The sequence below is a fragment of the Vombatus ursinus genome, unplaced genomic scaffold (genome assembly GCF_900497805.2).
Source record: "Vombatus ursinus unplaced genomic scaffold, bare-nosed wombat genome assembly UNPS02004704.1, whole genome shotgun sequence".
Lineage (NCBI taxonomy): Eukaryota > Metazoa > Chordata > Mammalia > Diprotodontia > Vombatidae > Vombatus > Vombatus ursinus.
Window position 1 is genome coordinate 1,074,970 of NW_020944482.1, and position 17,603 is coordinate 1,092,572.

The 17,603-nt window shown below is 40.0% G+C and overlaps 1 protein-coding gene across 1 annotated transcript in view; it reads right to left on the bottom strand.

Moving 5' to 3' along the window:
* FOXK2 (forkhead box K2) overlaps positions 1-15,352 on the bottom strand; it is a 77,469-nt gene extending 62,117 nt beyond the window's left edge. Inside the window, exons 1-4 of the mRNA XM_027840883.1 lie at positions 14,754-15,352; positions 14,478-14,618; positions 14,312-14,404; positions 14,112-14,193 (exon numbers count right to left, since the gene is read on the bottom strand). Of these exons, the coding sequence (XP_027696684.1) occupies positions 14,112-14,193; positions 14,312-14,404; positions 14,478-14,618; positions 14,754-15,245 (808 nt within the window). The 5' untranslated portion in view covers positions 15,246-15,352. The remainder of the gene's footprint in view (positions 1-14,111; positions 14,194-14,311; positions 14,405-14,477; positions 14,619-14,753) is intronic.
* Between the last annotated feature and the right edge of the window lie 2,251 nt (positions 15,353-17,603).

Below are 17,603 nucleotides of genomic sequence, written 5' to 3' on the forward strand. Positions count from 1 at the left end.
CCATTACATTCATATGCCACAACTTGTTCAGCCATTCCCCAATTGATGGGCATCCCCTCAATTTTCAGTTCTTTGCCACCACAAAAACATCTCATACCATATACCAAGAAAAGCTCCAAACAGATACATGATTTAGGCATAAAGGACAGTATCATAAACAAATTAAAAGAGCCTAGAAGATATATCTATAGCTAGGGGAAGAATTTATAATCAAAGAAATAAGTTCACAGGAAGTAAAATGGACAACTTTGATTACATAATGGTAAAGTTTTTCTACAAAGAAAACCAATGCCAATGCAGCTAAAATTAGAAGAGAAGTAGGTAAATGGGGGGGGGAACTCTGCAGCAAGTTTCTTTTCTAGTCTCATGTCTAAGAAATATAGGGAATTGGATCAAATTTATAAGAATGAGGCATTGTCCAGTTGATTAATGGTTAAAAGATATAAATAGGCAGTTTTCAGAGGAAGAAATCCAATCTGTTGATGGCCATAAGAAAAATGCTCTAAATCACTAATACATACAAAAATGCAAACAACTCTGGGGTAACATTTCATACCCATCAGATTGACAAAGTTGACAAAAAGAGAAAATGACAAATGCTGTAAGGACTGTTGGGGGAAAAATGTATATTAATGCAACGCTGATGGAGACATGAACTGATCCAGCCATTTTCAAAACCAATCTGGAATTATGACCAAAAAGCTATTAAACTGTTTTATTAGCTACTATACCCAGCACTATCTCTTACTATGTCTATACTCCAAAGAGATCAAAGAAATAGAAAAAAGAAGATTCATATGGACAAAAATATTCATAATACCTCTTTTCATGGGGCAGGTAGGTGGCACAGTGGATAGAGTGCTTGGCCTGGAGGCAGGCAGATTTGAGTTCAAATCCAGCCTCAGACACTTACTAGCTGTGTCACTCTAGGCAAATCATTTGACTTTGCTTCAGTTTCCTCTTCTGTAAAATAAGCTGGAAAAGGAAATGGTAAACCACTCTAGTATCTTTGCCAAGAAAACCCTAAAAAGGGGTCATAAAGAGTCAGACACAATTGAAATGACTGACCTAACCCTCTTTTTGTGGTAGCAGAGAATTGGAAAATGATGGGTTATCTACCAATTGGGGAATGGCTTCAGGAATGTAGCCCAGCAATAGTTGAGATGCAGGTTTATCTGGCAATTATTCTGCCTCTCAACATAAACTTAGTGAGATCAAAACTATGTAAGAATTGAACTAAATCTGGGTCTCATCTACACCCCCTCCCAACTGATATAGAATAGAGGGGATTATGTGCCCCAAGCTACTGGGAGAAATGATTATACTCTATTTTGTGCTACATTCTTAAAACATATAATCCTTTGTAAAAGCTTCCCATAGTTAAGTGGTTAAATGAAACAGGGGTATTAATCATCAGCCTCCTAAAAATGAGAGGAACATAGATGGTAGGGAAGCAAACTGATGGCAATACAACCCCCCCCCCCCCCCCAAACCCTGACTACTTAAGAACCCCAAGGGAGAGATACAATAAGCCTGGATTACAGAGATTGAAGCCGGAATTAACCATGTTACACAAGTTGATGTCCATCAGTTGGAGAATGGTAATGGAATATTACTGTGCTATAAGAAACAATGAATATAATGAAGACTGAGGAGCATGGAAAGAGGTGTATAAACTGATGCAAACTGAAGTAAGCAGAATGAGAAAAACAATATAAAAAATAACCAGTACAATATAAATGGGAAAAAAAATAACACTCAAACACTCAAAACTGAATGCTTTGAAATTATTATCACCAAGCCTGGACAAAAACAGAACAGAACAGAGAGGAACTTATTAAGCAGTTCCCAAGTGCTGGAGATTCAAAGAAAAATCAAGAATCCCTACTTTCAAGTTCATATTCTAACTGAGTGAAACAATACATAGAAGTGTTCTATTTTATGGCATATAAAAAGGTCAAATGGCACTTAGTTCTTGGCAAGCAAAGTAGCAAGGCAGATGGTCCTCAACCAAGAGATTAATGGGTCCAAGTATCAAAGGTGAGTGAGTCTCTGGGAGACTTCCATTAGAGGTGAGAATGAGGGGAGTCAGTGTCCAGATGAGAGTAGGTGTCTAGCATCTGATGGGAAATGGGCAATGGAGGTTGGGTTGGAGAAAGATAACACCCATGGCCCACCACCATGGTGGCTGGTGGTGTTGGTCCATGGTTGGACCACCCATTGGCAAGCTAGGGCAGGGGAAGGGAAGGTCTCTTACTATCCTGCAGTAGTAGTCCCAAATATGAGGCTGCCTGTGGACCTTAAAGAAATGAAATGAGAAAATATCTCCCTCTGCTTCTCTTCAAAGGTAGGAGGCCATGGTCTAAGAAGGCATACTTTGTACATTGTGTAGTGTTATAGAAATTATTTTTATTACTTCTTTTTTTAATATTTATTCTAAGAGACAGCTACTTGGGAGAGAGTGGGGGCAAATGTACATGATTTAAAAACATAAGCTATAAACTTAAAAATTAAAAGATAAAAGCAAAATAAAGAACTAAATGGTGAAAATAATAGCAATCTTGTCAGTCAGTCAGTCAATAAGCATTTATTAAGCAAAAACAGCCTCAACCTTAAAGGATCTCACATTATAATGGCTGGGAGTTAATCTCAGTAGGGGAGGCATTAGCAGCTAAGGGTACTAAGAAAGGCCTACTTTAGTAGGTATGGTTTGAGCTACATCTTGAAGGATACCAAAGAAAAAAAGATTTGGATGTGAGGAGGGAAAGCATTCCAGGTAAAAAGACAAGCAGTTCAAAGGCACAAAGATAAGATAGTATGTCATGCGCAAGGGACTGCAAATACAGAAGTAAATTGTAGAGTGTATGGAAGGGAATAAAGTATAAGAAAGGTGCTGCGTCATGGAGAAGTATAAATGAAAATATATTTGATCTTGATTCTAAAGGAAATAGGGAGCTACTGAAGTTTCCTGGAAGGGTGGAGAGGGGAAGGAGGATGAAATGATCAGACCTCTATTTTTAAAATATCACTTTGGTAGCCAAATAGAGGATATCTACTGCAATTGTCCAAGAGAAAAGTGATGAGAACCTGAACTGGATTTGTGACTCTGTAAGTGGACAGAAGGGACCATAAATTATCTTGTAAACGTAGAAGATTTGGAAAAAGACTAGTGAGAGTGAGGAGTTGAAGATGGCTGTAAGCCTAGGTGACTGGAAGGATGGTGGTACGTGCAACAGCAATAGTGAAGTTCAGGGAGGGCAGGGGTTTTCTGGGGAAAGATAAAGAGTTTTGTTTGGGGAATTTCCCCCTAAATCCTCCCCACCTAGTATTTGATAAACCCAAAGATCCCAGATATTGGAGTAAGAACTCATTATTCACAAAAATTAGTGACAAAACTGGAAAGCAGTCTGGCAGAAACGAAGTACAGACCATCATCTTTCACAGCATACGAAAATAAACTCCAAATGGACATATGATTTAGGTATAAAGGATGATATAAAAAAAAATTAGAGGAATAAGGAAGAAATTGCCTGTTACATTTGTGGAAAAGGGAAGAGTTTATAACAAACTGAGATGGAGAGGATCATGGAAGATAAAATGAACAATACTGATTATATAAAATTTAAAATGTTGTAACAAAATCAATACAGCTAAAATAAGAAGAGAAGGAGAGTGGGAACGAACCTTTGCAATAAGTTTCTCTGACAAAGGTCTTATTTCTAACATATAGAAGGAACTGATCCAGATATATGAGTCATTCCCCAACTGATAAATGGTCAAATGACATGAATAGACAGTTTTCAAAGGAAGAAATCCTTCGGCTATCAATAGCCACATGAAAAAAAATGCTCTAAATCACTTATAATTAGAAAAATGCAAATTAAAACACCTGTTACTGCTGGAAGGGCTCTGGAGAAACAGTCAAGCCATTCTGGAGACCATTTTGGAACTAGGTGCAACAAATTATTAAATTGTTATATAACCTTTGAATCAATAATACCACAACTAAGTCCATCAAATAAAGAGGAAATGTACCCATGTGGAAAAAAATATTATCTCAGCTCTTCCACGGTGGCAAAGAGCTGGAAACTAAGGGGATACCTATCAAATTGGGAAATGATTGAATAATTTATAGCATATGAATATAATGGAATACTACTGGACTTTAAGAAGTGATGAAAGGAATAGTTTCTTTTTTTAAGGGTAATTTTTATTTATTTTTTTGATTTCAACATTTACTTCCACAAGATTTTGATGTGAGGGATTGTCTGGTGTTGGCTACTGTCAAGTGAGGGTTGTGGCAAGATGGGGTAGGAACAAGACATTAGGAAGTGACCGGAGCTCATGCTCCCGAGGCAGGGGCTGTGCTAGGCGGAGTTGTGGTGAACTGGGATGGGAACTGGATACGGAGAAGTAACCGGAGCTCACGCTCTTGAGGCAGTGGGCAGTGCTATGTGGAGCTGTGATAAGCTGGAGAAGGAACAGGATACAAGGAAGTAGCCGGAGCTCGTGCTCCTGAGGCAGGGGGCTGTGCCACGTGGGAGTGGGACGGCAGAGAACGAGTTCCCTTTGTCTAGTCCTCTTCCCTAGGTGCAACGTTAACCCCAGACATCTCCTTCCTGACTTCCTGGGTCACGTACTTTCCCTTTGTGTAGCACTGACCCCAGATGCCTCCTCCCGGTATCTGGGCCTGACTTCCTGGGTCACGTACTCTCTCTTTGTCTATGCACTAATCCCAGACGTCTCCTTCCTGTATCCGGTCCTAGCCTCCTGCGTCACTTCCTCTCCCTTGGTGCACTAAACCCAGATATCCCCCTCCGGTATCTGATCCTACAATCAATGACTAGTAGGCGGGCTGAGGAGGAGGGGCTAAGTAGGTACTTAAGGAACAGTAGAGATCAGAGCTCTCTCTTGCTCCTGCCCTCTTGCTCTGGCTTTCCTGCTTGGCCTTGCTGTGATGGCCTCTGAATAAAGCTTGAGTGTTTGTACCTCCTGATCGGCTCGTCTCTGTGTTTATCCGGGTGGGCACCGAAGACTGGTAAGTATGACTCTGGCAGCTTGCTCCTTATAGGAGGAGAGTGCATGGCGCGGCCGGCACATTTTGAGTTCCAAATTTTCACCCCATCTCATCCTTCCCCCTACTGCAAGATGGAATGCATTCTGAATACCCCTTCCCCTAGTCTGCCTTCCCTTCTATCTCTCCCCCACTTCTCTTATCCCCTTCCCCTTCTATTTTCTTGTAGGGCAAGATAGATTTCTGTACCCCATTTCCTATATTTCTTATTTCTCAGTTGCATGTGAAAACATTTTTTTAAACACGTGTTTTTAAAACTTTGGGTTCCAAATTTTCTCCCTTCCTCCATCCCCAACCACCCTCATTGATAAGGCAAGCAACTAAATATAGGTCATATATGTGCAGTTATGCAAAACACTTCCATAGTAGATATGCTGTGAAAAACTAACTCTATTTCCCTTAATCCTATCCTCTCCCCCCCATTTATTCTATTCTTTCTTTTGACCCTGTCCCTCCTCAGAAATATTTGCTTCTGATTACCCCCTTTCCCAATCTGCCCTCCTCTCTATCATCCCGCTACTCTCTTGTCCCCTTCCCCCCTATTTTTCTGTAGAGTAAGACAGATTTCCATACCCAATTGAGGATGTATGTTATTCCCTCCTTAAGTCAAATCTTATGAGAATAAGATTCACTCATTCCCTCTCACCTTCCCCTGATTCCCCTCCATTGTAAGAGCCTTTTCTTTTCTGTTTTTTTTGTGTGAGATAATTTACCCCGTTCTACCTCTCCCTTTCTCCTTCTCCTAGTATAATTCTCTCTCAACCCTTAATTTTATTCTCCAGTTATTACCCCTTCATTTTCAACTTACCCTGTGCCCTCTATCTATCTATCTATCTATCTATCTATCTATCTCTCTCTCTCTCTCTCTCTCTCTCTCTCTCTATCTATCTATATCTATATATACCTCAACTACCTCAATACTGACAAAGGTCTCATGAGTTACCAATATTATCTTTCCATGCAGGAATGTAAACAATTCAACCTTAATAAGTCTCTTATGATTTTCTCTTTCCTGCTTAACTCTTCATGTTCCACTTGAGTCTTGTATTTGAAAACCAAATTTTCTATTCAGCTCTGGTCTTTTCATCAAGAATGCTTGAAAGTCCTCTATTTCACTGAATGACCATTTTTCCCCCTGAAGGATTATACTCAGTTTTGCTGGGTAGGTGATTCTTGGTTGTAATCCTATCTCCTTTGCCCACCAGAATATTATATTCCATGCTCTCTGGTCGCTTAATGTAGAAGCAGCTAAATCTTGTGTTATCCTGATTGTGTTTCCACAATACTTGAATTGTTTCTTTCTGGCTGCTTGTAATGTTTTCTCCTTGACCTGGGAACTCTGGAATTTGGCTACAATATTCCTAGGAGTTTTCCTTTGGGGATCTCTTTCAGGAGGAGATCAGTGGATTCTTTCAATTTGTATTTTGCCCTCTGGTTCTAAAATATCAGGACAGTTTTCCTGGATAATTTCTTGAAAGATGATGTCTAGGTTCTTTTTTTGATCATGGCTTTCAGAGAGTCCAATAATTTTTAAGTTCTTTCTCCTGGATCTATTTTCCAGGTCAGTTGTTTTTCCAGTGAGATATTTCACATTGTTTTCTAATTTTTCACTCTTTTGGATTTGTTTTACAGTGTCTTGATTTCTCATAAAGTCACTAGCTTCCAATTGCTCTACTCTAATTTTGAAGGAAGTATTTTCTTCAGTAAGCTTTTGGACTTCCTTTTCCATTTGGCCAATTTTGCTTTTTAGGGCATTCTTCTCCTCATTGGCTTTTTGGACCTCTTTTGCCATTTGGGTTAGGTTATCTTTTAAGGTGTTATTTTCTTCAGTATTTTTTTGGGTCTCCTTTAGCAAGCTGTTGACTGGTTTTTCATGATTTTCTTGCATCACTCTCAGTTTTTCCTCTGCTTCTCTTACTTGCTTCTCAAAATCCCTTTTGAGCTCTTCCAAGGCCTGGGACTGATTCATATTTTTCTTGGAGGGTTTGGATGTAGGAGCTTTGACTTTGTTGTCTTCTTCTAGTTGTATGTTTTGATCTTCTTTGTCACCAAAGTAAGATTCTGTGGTCTGACTTTTTTTGTGCTGTTTGCTCGTGATCCCTGCCAATTACGTGAGTTTTAAACTCTTCGTTAGGGTAAAAGCCTGCTTCCAATGTGGAAAATGTACTGTCCCAAGCTTCAGGGGTTTGTACATCTATTTTCAGAGATACTTCTAGGGATTTGAAAATTTTCAGTTCTTCCAAGGTGCTATGATAAGGGGCGAGGTGTTTTCTCTCCACCACCACAACAAGCTCCACCACACCAGCGTTCCTCCTTCGCCCCAGGACCGCCCCTCAGAACTGTGACCCAGATCCAAGCACTGGTAAAGCAAGAGATTCCTGCCTCAACACTGACAAAGAGATCCCTGCAATTCCCCCTCTGATCAGCTACTTGATTCCCCCTCAGTCTGTGGGTTGAAAGCTCAGGAAACAGCTGCGGCCCCAGGCTCCGCTTGAGACTTGAGGCTGAGACCTAGCCCCTCTCTCACCGCAGTCACAGACTTTTCCCACTGACCTTCTAAGTTGTCTTTGGTGTTCCTGGGTTAAGTAGTCTGGAAACTGCCACAGCTGTCTATGATTCAGTCCTCTGAGGCCTGCTCCAGGTTCGCTGCGGCCTGCGCACCCATGCCAAATTGCACTCTTCTCCCTGCCTGGCGCGATATACCTTTCTGATCAACCATCCAGGCTGTCTTTGGCTGGAAATTTGTTTCACTCTGTCTTTTGTGGGTTCTGCTGCTTTAGAATTTATTTAGAGCCATTTTTTATAGGTATTTGGAGGGGTTTGGGGGGAGAGCTCCTGAAAGGAATAGTTTCAAAGAAACCTGGGAAGACTTGAAAAAACTGATGCACTGTGAGGTTAGCAAAACCAGTAGAGCAATGTATACAATAGTATTGCAAAGACAAAACTTTGAATGACATATGAGTTCCAATCAATGCAAGGATCAATCATAATTTCAGAGAATTCACAATGAAACATGTTACCTTCCTGACCTGGATGGATTCAGGGTACAGAGTAAAGAATGTATTTTTTGGACATGGCCAATGTGGGAATTTGTTTTGCGCGACTATACATATTCATTTAATGGATTTTGTTTTCCTTTCTTTTTCAAAGGAGGAGAAAATGGATTTTCCTTCATTGAAAAAAGGCAAATAATTTATTTATTTATTTTAAAGCAGAGAACAGAAAGGCCAGAAAGAAGCACAATTAAGCAGGATAGTTTTGAAAGCTACATTTTGATCTAATTATGTACTTAATGATAGAAAGAAGCTCATCATTATAGAGACCTGCAGTTTCATATCAATAATCTTTTTCTGATCTACTATGTGCATGGAAATGCCTATTTGTTATTTGTTAAGCTCAGAATTAAAAGAAAAAAGACCATTGGATTTGGCAATTAAGAGGTCTTTGGTAACTTTGGATAGAACAATTTTGATTAAATGATGAGGTCAAGAACCAAATCAAAGAGGATTTCCAGGACAGTGAGAGGAATGGGAAGCGGAGGGACAATGAGTGAAATGGCTTCTCAAGGAGGTTAGCTAAAGAGAAAAGAGATATAGAGTAATAGCTAGTGGGAATGGTAGAACCAGGTTTTTTTAAGGATTGGAGAGACACTGGCATACTTACAGGCAACAGGGAAGACTAGGGGAAAGGGAAAGCTAATGAATTCAGTTTTGTACATGTTGAGGTTATAGGACATCCAATTTGAGATATTCAATAGGAAGCTGGAGATGTGAGATGAGGAAAGAGGTCAAAAATTATCCATTAAGATTAAATAGTACAGAGTAGCCAAAAACACTGATAATGCTTTTAAAAAAACCCAATACTAGTTATATAGGTGTATGGATTAATTGCTTACTATTTCTGCCTAATTACCATTTTTGTTTTGGTCAGATCTGTGATGTCATTAATGTAGAGAACTCCTGAAGAAACTGGCTCCACCAATGAAAATCTGCGATTATTCTGCAATTCAGTCTTAGAGAGTTGCTTGGGGGGTAAGTCAAGAGGCTTTTCTAGAATCACAAAGCCCACATATCATCAGAGGTAGAATCTGAACCCAGGTCCTCAGGACTCCAAGGCTGACTGGCTCTCTCTATCCTCTATTCCCTAAGCCAGCTTTTGATTAAAAATCTAAATTGTTCATCCTTAAGTTTGCTGTCAATCTATTCACAACTTAAAACAATTAGAAGAATCATCATACACTATCAACAAAAAAGAGAAAAGAAAGAATAAATTATATTAAATTTTTTTTTAAGAATGTCCTAAACACTTGTGACATTCACTTCATAAACACAACTGAGAAACATACAATTAGTGGGAGATATGAAACATGGTTTCTGCCCTCAAAGCTTCCTGAAATTGGAAGAACTGTGATAAGTTAAAAAAAAAAAAATAACTATTGCCATAAAAAGAAAATACTTTTCATGGACAAGATAAAGACTGCTAAAAATTGGAAAAGATAACTTTTTTCATTGAAGGCTATATCATAAATATCATCAAAGAAATACAGTAAGTCTGTAAGACTTGAGTATTTATACTATATTATAAAAAATCCACCCAAAAAATGTTTTGAGGACTTTTTCTATTTACTTCCAGTGGCCCTGGAAATCTTGCCTCTATTGATGAATTTTGGCAAATATATATTGATATACTGAGAGACAGACTTCTTTTAGAATCACAGAAATTCCCAGAGATAAGATACTGCAACACAGCCTATACTTATGAGATGTCACCAAAAGTAAAGAAATGTATCTCAAGAGAAGAAGAAAAATATTCCTCAATGACTTGAGGGCTCACCCATTGAAAACAGGATACAATAAAGGGAAGGCTTAGAAAAATGAATTGTTTGTTAAAGGCAAGTTTAATATACAATTTGAAAGTATGGTTTCACTATCAAAAACTTATCAAAATCTTGTGAACTCAATACCAAATCCAATAAAAACAAGTGACTGCAGCAAAAGGACACCAGAGTTTAAAAAAAAAATAAATTTTTTTAAGATGTAAAATATTGTAAAGTTTATCGTATAAGTCAAGTGATTATTTTACTTTGTCAAGTAATTCACACATACTTGCATCTTAAATTGTGGATACGATCAGAAAAGTGACTAAGAACCCACCCACAATAAAGATAATTTCCAACCAAACCTAAAATTATTACCTTGTTACAGTAACTTGAAAGTTCACACACGCTCAGATTGTAAAAACAATAAAGATACCAGATCACAATATGGACAATTCTCACTTTAAGTAAATTCAAATTATACAAATGTAACTTTAAGTAAATAATTCTGAAAGAAATCCTCACTCCAAAAGTGAGTTAACCTAAGTTAACTTATGTTAACTTTAATGTATAGTACTGTGTTCTCCTTCCCCTCCAGCTCCTCAGCTGGGAGCTCCATGGTCTGCCATTCTCCACCAAGAAAAAAAAAACCCTAAAAAAAAATCCTCCAAGTGAAAGCAAAAGAATAGCTCCCCCTGGATCTGGGACTTAGTTTGAGTCACAGGGGTGGGGAACCTGTGGCCTCAAGGCCACATGCGACCCTCTAAGTCCTCAAGTGCAGCCCTTTGAATCCAAACTTCACAGAACAATTCCCGTTAATAAAAGGATGTGTTCTATAAATCTTGGACTCAGTCAAAAGGCAGCACCCAAGGAACTAGAAAGGTACATGTAGTCTTGAGCTGCAGGTTCCCCACCCCTGCTTGAGACCCCTAGCACCTAGAGAGGAGACCTTTGCTTGCCCTGACCATCTGCCCTGTCTGTCTTATGTCCAATGTCCAGTCTGTTGTCTGTCCTCTCCTGTCTGTGTCCAACCTCCACGTGGCTGGCCCCACTCCATGTTGTTCTTCTTGCTCTCACTTCTCTGTCCTTGCCATTGTGTATTCTTGATACACAATGATTCTTGATTGTGGTAGCCCCCTCCCTTTGCAGGCAACACCCCTGCAATAATTTGTAGAGGTCTACAGAATGTCCACAAAAAGCAAGAACTATCTGTTTAAGTAAAAAAAAAAAAAATGCCTAATCACACTCCTCAAAAAATAAAAACTTTTTTCTTCATATAAAAACCAAGAATTCTTTCATTCCTTCAAGTTATAAAAAATCAAACACTTACATCTGTTCCCTAAACAGCATAGTAAACTAATAGTATGGGAATTATTTAAAAGTTAGACTCTTACCATTTAATTTACAAGTTAAAAGATAATGCCATAGAAGTTAGACATTTTTATTACTGGTCTAAACACTGGAACACTGACAAGCAACTACTTTAGCATCAACAGCAGTGTCAGTTTTCCAAGTAAACAACAAAAAGTTTAGCCCTTCCTATGGTGAAATGTAGCTCTTTGTAGCAAACTCAATTTTTAACGATCAAGTAACTTATGATCTAGTAAATTTAAAATTCTTATAAGATTATTTTAAGGAACTATATTATTTAACATATTATATTTACTTTATTACCTTCTGCAGTACTTGGAAGATCTATGATTTCTTCAATGTGGGTATTCCAACCACAACCCCTTGATGACTTGGTACTCAGTCTTTGAGACTTGCTTTGGCTAAAAACACTATCAAAATGACCAAAAAAAAGTATATACCTTATCCAGGTTAATGGTCCTAAAACACCATTTCATGTCACTCTGAAACTCAAAAGTTTATTTTAAAGACCAGAGCCAGATAGTTAGGATAGTAGTTTTCCCATCTAAATCATAAAACTTTCTGACTATTACGAGATTTTAAAAAATATTGGTCACAGCATAGAGGACAGAGCTATACCTCCAAATACTCCCCAACCAAAACAGACTATCTTTAAAAAATGGCTCCAGGAAAGCTATCTATCCTGCTCTCCCTGAGAAAAAAAAATTCACCCAGAAGTTTTAATTTAACCATTCCCTCACAATCCTATACCACTTTGGTCATTGTATTTGCATTAAAGTCAACTCTCCTTTGGGAATAAGGTTGTTAGGTTAACAAATGGAATTAGTATAATAGAGAAAATGATTTGTGTTCAAATACTATCACAGCCATGCTTAAAATGTAAACAATAGCCATCTTACAAAATCCTGTTCTCCATCTCTCTCCCCAAAATTGTCAATATGGCATTTAGGTTAATGTTCAGTTATAAACACTACAGAAGAAAAAACCACGTGTGTGTGTGTGTGTGTGTGTGTGTGTGTGTGTGTGAGAGATTGTGTTTTTCTACATTCACAGGAATTTAAATGTGGATTCTAAATTAAATTGCACTGTACTTTGGATTTACTTATTTGCACTCTTAAATTCAGTACTTAATCAGTCACAAGTAGACAAATCTGAAACATGCTTTAAGTATAATTAAGAATTTGCTAATTGTCTCAGATAACTGTTTTGACTTAAGCGTACTTTCAATTTCTGAAAAAAATATTTAACATCAAATTAAATCCTAAAGTTAAATTCAAGACAAGGATTTTGACAATCATCTACCCCTCCCTATTGTCTGAAATCGACAAAACTACTTAGCCTACTACTGATTATCTCTTGAGCTAAGAAGTTTCTTTTCAAAAACAAATACTAATGATTTTACTTACAAATATTATCACAGAATGTTAAGGAATTAAGATCAACAGGAGTTGACCACATTACTAAATCTTGAATTTACCCTCTTATTTCTACATTGTAAACAACCCAATGTTTTCCTAAACTACAATTTCTGATAAGAACAGAGTTACTAGAGTCCTCTTTAAAATTGCTTTAATTTGTGTTATTTGACCCAGCTAGGACGCATTTAGCAGATTTTAAAAGCTTGAAAATAAAGGTTACTGAATACAGAACTTTCAACCACTCAAAAATCATTCCAAACTCAAGCTTGCTACATAATAAAAGATTTGCTTTTGATTACATAAATCACTATTAGAATTCCATCATTAGATATTTATTAGATATTATCTAATTATTAGATAATTATTAATGAGTATATATTATTTTATTATTAAATAATTATTAATAATTATTAGATATTCTAATAATTCCATTATTAGAATTCCATTCAACACATTTTCTCCCTCTACAAAACTTTTGGAGTGAGATGACATATTCAAGAAAATTATTAAAAATCACAATTAAAAATCTTCACAGAGGGCAAAGTTATTTGTAAATGAAAAATTGTCATACTAATAGGATATTATCATCTATTTGCAAATGAGTACACAGTACAATGGTAAATTTATTATTGAGAAGAACATTCTAAAGCACTTATTATCAGTTGTTTTGTTTTTTAATGAGTACCCGCCTCCTACATTCTTAAATAGTAACTTGGGGGAGGAAATCAAATAATCAAGACTTTTTTTTTTTCAGTAAAGCTGAAATAATTCAGCACACAAATAACTACAAATATAATGCCCTGTAAACAATCCTCTTAGGAATAATTAGCATTTCCTAGAGAGCAAGTTCCAACTGAATAAATGTTAACCTACAAAAATTACAGTATCAAGAAAGTTGCTTTTAGTACTATTGTATTAACTACCATGACTGAGGTACTTGACACTTTAAAACCAAGTACTTCAATCATGCAAAAATTTAAATGATCTACCCCTAAAATGTCTTAAATCAATGCCTTTTAAGAAATGTCAAAGGCATCTAAATTTTGAGGTTGAAGGCATGAACTTGTTTCAAGTGTTTCTGAACACAGGCTATCAGAAAATACTGTGTGAAAAGTTAGTCCCGTGCAACTTTAAAAAATGTTCATTGTTATTAAGCAGTTATCATTAAGACAACACAAATTTCCCTCTTGTCAATGATGAAGAATTCTACCTATTATAAGATTCTCCACAGCTTCCATAGAAAATAAAATATTTATTGAATAAAGATACAAAACTATCAAGTGGTTTTACCATATTACCCCATTTAACAGAAACCAATGATTGACACGAACAGTTTACCAATGATTTTAGTGTTAAGAATATAAACAGTACTCACTCAGGTTTACATTGAAAAACAAACAAACAAACAAACAAAAACCACCCTGGACAGCACCTGACAGCAGAGAACTAAACTTGACATAACAGAAACGTGAGAACTGGACGTGCAGGTTGGAAAGGCAGCCTATACAGCAAAGCTACAGCAAAAAGGCAACACCACTGGGTGACACTGTATAAGCATGACCTGTACTACACACCAAGGAAATAAGAAATTATCATGGCGAGCTGGTGTGGCTGTTCAGTGACAATAATTACTCCAGTCACTGGAAGACTGTAAGGCATGCAGCAATCAACACGCAAACCACTCCGAAAGCGCCCTCCCAGGCAGCACAGGAGATGGCTGCAGCTCTTGAGCAAAGTGCAATTCATTTTAAACAGAGACCTGTCCCCCTTCTCTACAGCATCCCAGCTCCTACCTCACCCTTACGTCCAGCTGCGGAGTCCTTACAACTGTTCGAAGGGTGGGGGGAGGATAAGCTCCAGACCGAAGACTGGGCTGCCCGCTCTCCGGGCTCCCCGAGAACCACGGCAGGAGGGGTGCAGCGGAGAAAGGAGGACAGAACTAATCAATACAGAAGGAAGTCATCAAGGAATGATGGGGAATGTTGGGGTGAGCAAACGCGAATAAAGAGGAGTGAGGAAGTTGGTGGGTTCGCGGGGAGAAGGCGCCCCGGATTACCGGCTGGGCTACTCACACTCGGGGAAGCTGCAGCGGGGGCGCCCCCCGCCTCTGGAACACGCCGTCCACGAAGACGCCGTTCTTGCCGAGGCAGCGCAGGTAGAAATCTCCGCCCGTGCCGGGGTCCTCAGCCGGGCTGCGCTGCGAAGGCGGGGGCGGCGGGGGCGGCTGCTGCACCAGGGGCTGAGGCTGAGATGGGTGAGCCTCTGCACTGGAGGCCACGGGGGTCGGGCTACCGCCTGGGGGGGTAAAGATCTCAAGGTGGCGCCGGGAAATGAAGCTCGAGTGGCCCATGCTCACATCTACGGAGCCCTGCGACGAATTCCGCCCGATAGTCACCGACCGCTTCTTCATCAGGTACTCGAACTCGCGGCCCTCCAAGCGGGCCACGGCCCAGTCCCCCGGCGGGGACCCTCTACAGCCGCCACCGCCGTCACCGTCGCCGCCACCACCACCACCGGACCCGGCCGGGGGGGCCGAACCTGTGCTGGAGAGCATCGCCGCCGCCATCCCGGGGCCTGGAAGGTGGGAGGGAGGAACGAGGCTGCCCAGAGCCGGGCGAGCAGGAGAGAGGAGCCTCGAGGCCGCTGGGTGGAAGCCCACGGGCGGAGGCAGCACTGGGGCTCGGACTCCGCCGGCCACAGCGGCTGCACACACCGAGGGGAGGGGGAGGGGAGGGGAAAGGGGGGGAAAGGGGAGGATTAGATGAGAGAACTAGTGAGAAGGTAAGGGGGGAGGGGGAGGCAGCGACGGGGAGAAAGGGGGGAGGGAAGCAAAGAGAAAGGCTCAACTTAGCTTGGCAGCGCTTGTGTCTGCCCCTCTGGACCGGTGACTGACAGCTACCTCCCGCCATTAGGAATGCAGCTCAGCAATGGGGCTATCGACGACTAGCCTATGGCAGGGAACATCGGCCATTATGTTCGGTTGTAGAGCCCTAGAGCAAGCTAGACTTTGGAAAATACGGAAAACCTGGAAGCGGCCGAGCACGGAAATCTGGAATGTGGGTTCTATGCACTAAACCCTAGCCTGGCTAGGGGTAGAGTGGCTGTCCCTAAGCTCCGGAGGGAGGGCGCTACGAGGTCAAGAAAGACAAGCTCCATGGCCCTGGGTGGAGCCACTGTAGTCTTTAAACATCACGCCAGACCCTCAAGGTCACAGAGGGGACGGAAGACATGACAACTGTTTTCTTTCTCCTCTGAACCCTCCACCCTGAGGAATAATCTGAACGTGGCCTCAGGGCGGCTGAAGGTGGCAGAGCGCCCCAGGTCCCAGACGTAAAAAAGGGCACCGGAGTTGCCGAGGATGTGCATGTAGCCTATCTCTGACACCGAGGGGCTTAACAGGAGAAAGTGGCATTTGTCTCACTAGCCACCAGATCACTGGGGTGTGAAGGACCAGCCGTTTTGGACCAGGTTGTGCTTTGGGCCTGGCTTGACTCTTAGGAGTTCAAAGGGAGTCTTAAAAGGTGTCACTCTTAAAATGCCTTTCCATCTAGAATCACTAAGGACTTTGGGGAAAAAAAATATTTATCTTTCTCTTTTTGCACAATGATAGCTTAATAATCTGAGGCATCAGCCTGCTGTAGTTCACACGGTCACAAAACTTAAAATGGGAAAAGGGAGGAATTACTAAAACTTAATTATCTACTTAATTAGCTGAGTGACTAAATGTCCAATTAGTACCAGCTTTTTACAAAAATTCAGTCAAAGCTAACTTGTGTTAAAGGAGGTCCAGGGGCAGCTAGGTAGCACAATGGATAGAGCACCAGCCCTGGAGTCAGGAAGACCTGAGTTCAAATCCAGTGTCAGACCATAACACCTTACTAGCTGTGTGACTCTCGGCAGGTCACTTAACCCCAATTGTCTTGCCAAAAAAAAAAAAACAAAATGAGGTCCAAATCCCTTTATTTCTCTAGGCCTGTTTCTGATCTTTATGGCCCGTTTTTCTAGAGATGTCAATGGGGATATTCATGTGGCAAAACTATTAAAATCACACAAATATATCACAAGAACTATTATTTAGCTCATTTGGCTTACTGGACCTCTACTCTGTGGGTCCAAGGGAAAATAACACATGACCCGTGTCCATGACGAATTTTCAATCCAGTTGGAGATGAAAGAACTACACAAATTAAACAATTAGTAGACTAGCAGGTACTCCTAAATATAATTGATAAACTATATAGTACAGACATTTATTCAACAGCTATTTATCAGTACTCCCTGAAACCTCCATTTGAGAAAGTTCCAGCACCAGCCATGCTTGCTTCAAACCTGTCAGCCTCTCAACTCTCCAAACTACTTTTCCACCTTTCCCCTACACTGATAAACACACACACACACACACACACACTTTTCAGCTCCCTTTTATGTGTTGTTTTCTCTCATTAGAAAATAAACTCCTTGAGAGTAGCTGCTTGAATTTTTGCTTGTATTTGTATTCACAGCACTTATAGTACCTGGCATACAGTAAATATTTAATAAATGCTTTCCTATCTACTTGCTATGTGCAAAGTATGCATAAAACCTAAAACACAGGTCTGATCATCACACACACACACACACTCACACACACCCTCAGTAAACTCCAGTGGTTTCATATTGCCTTCAGGAGCAAATACATTGAAAGCCCTTCATAACCTAGCCCCCTCTTGCTTTCCAGTCTTCTTATACCTTACTCCCTGACATGTACTCTTTGATCCAGTGACACTGGCCTCTCAGCTATTCTACAAACAAGACACTCCATTTCTTCCTTTAAGTCCCTATCCTGTCTTAATCTCAGTGCTTTACTTCTTTTATTTCCTATTTATCCTGCATATAGCTTGCTTTCTATGTATTTGTTTGCGTGTTGACTTCTCCATTAGATTTT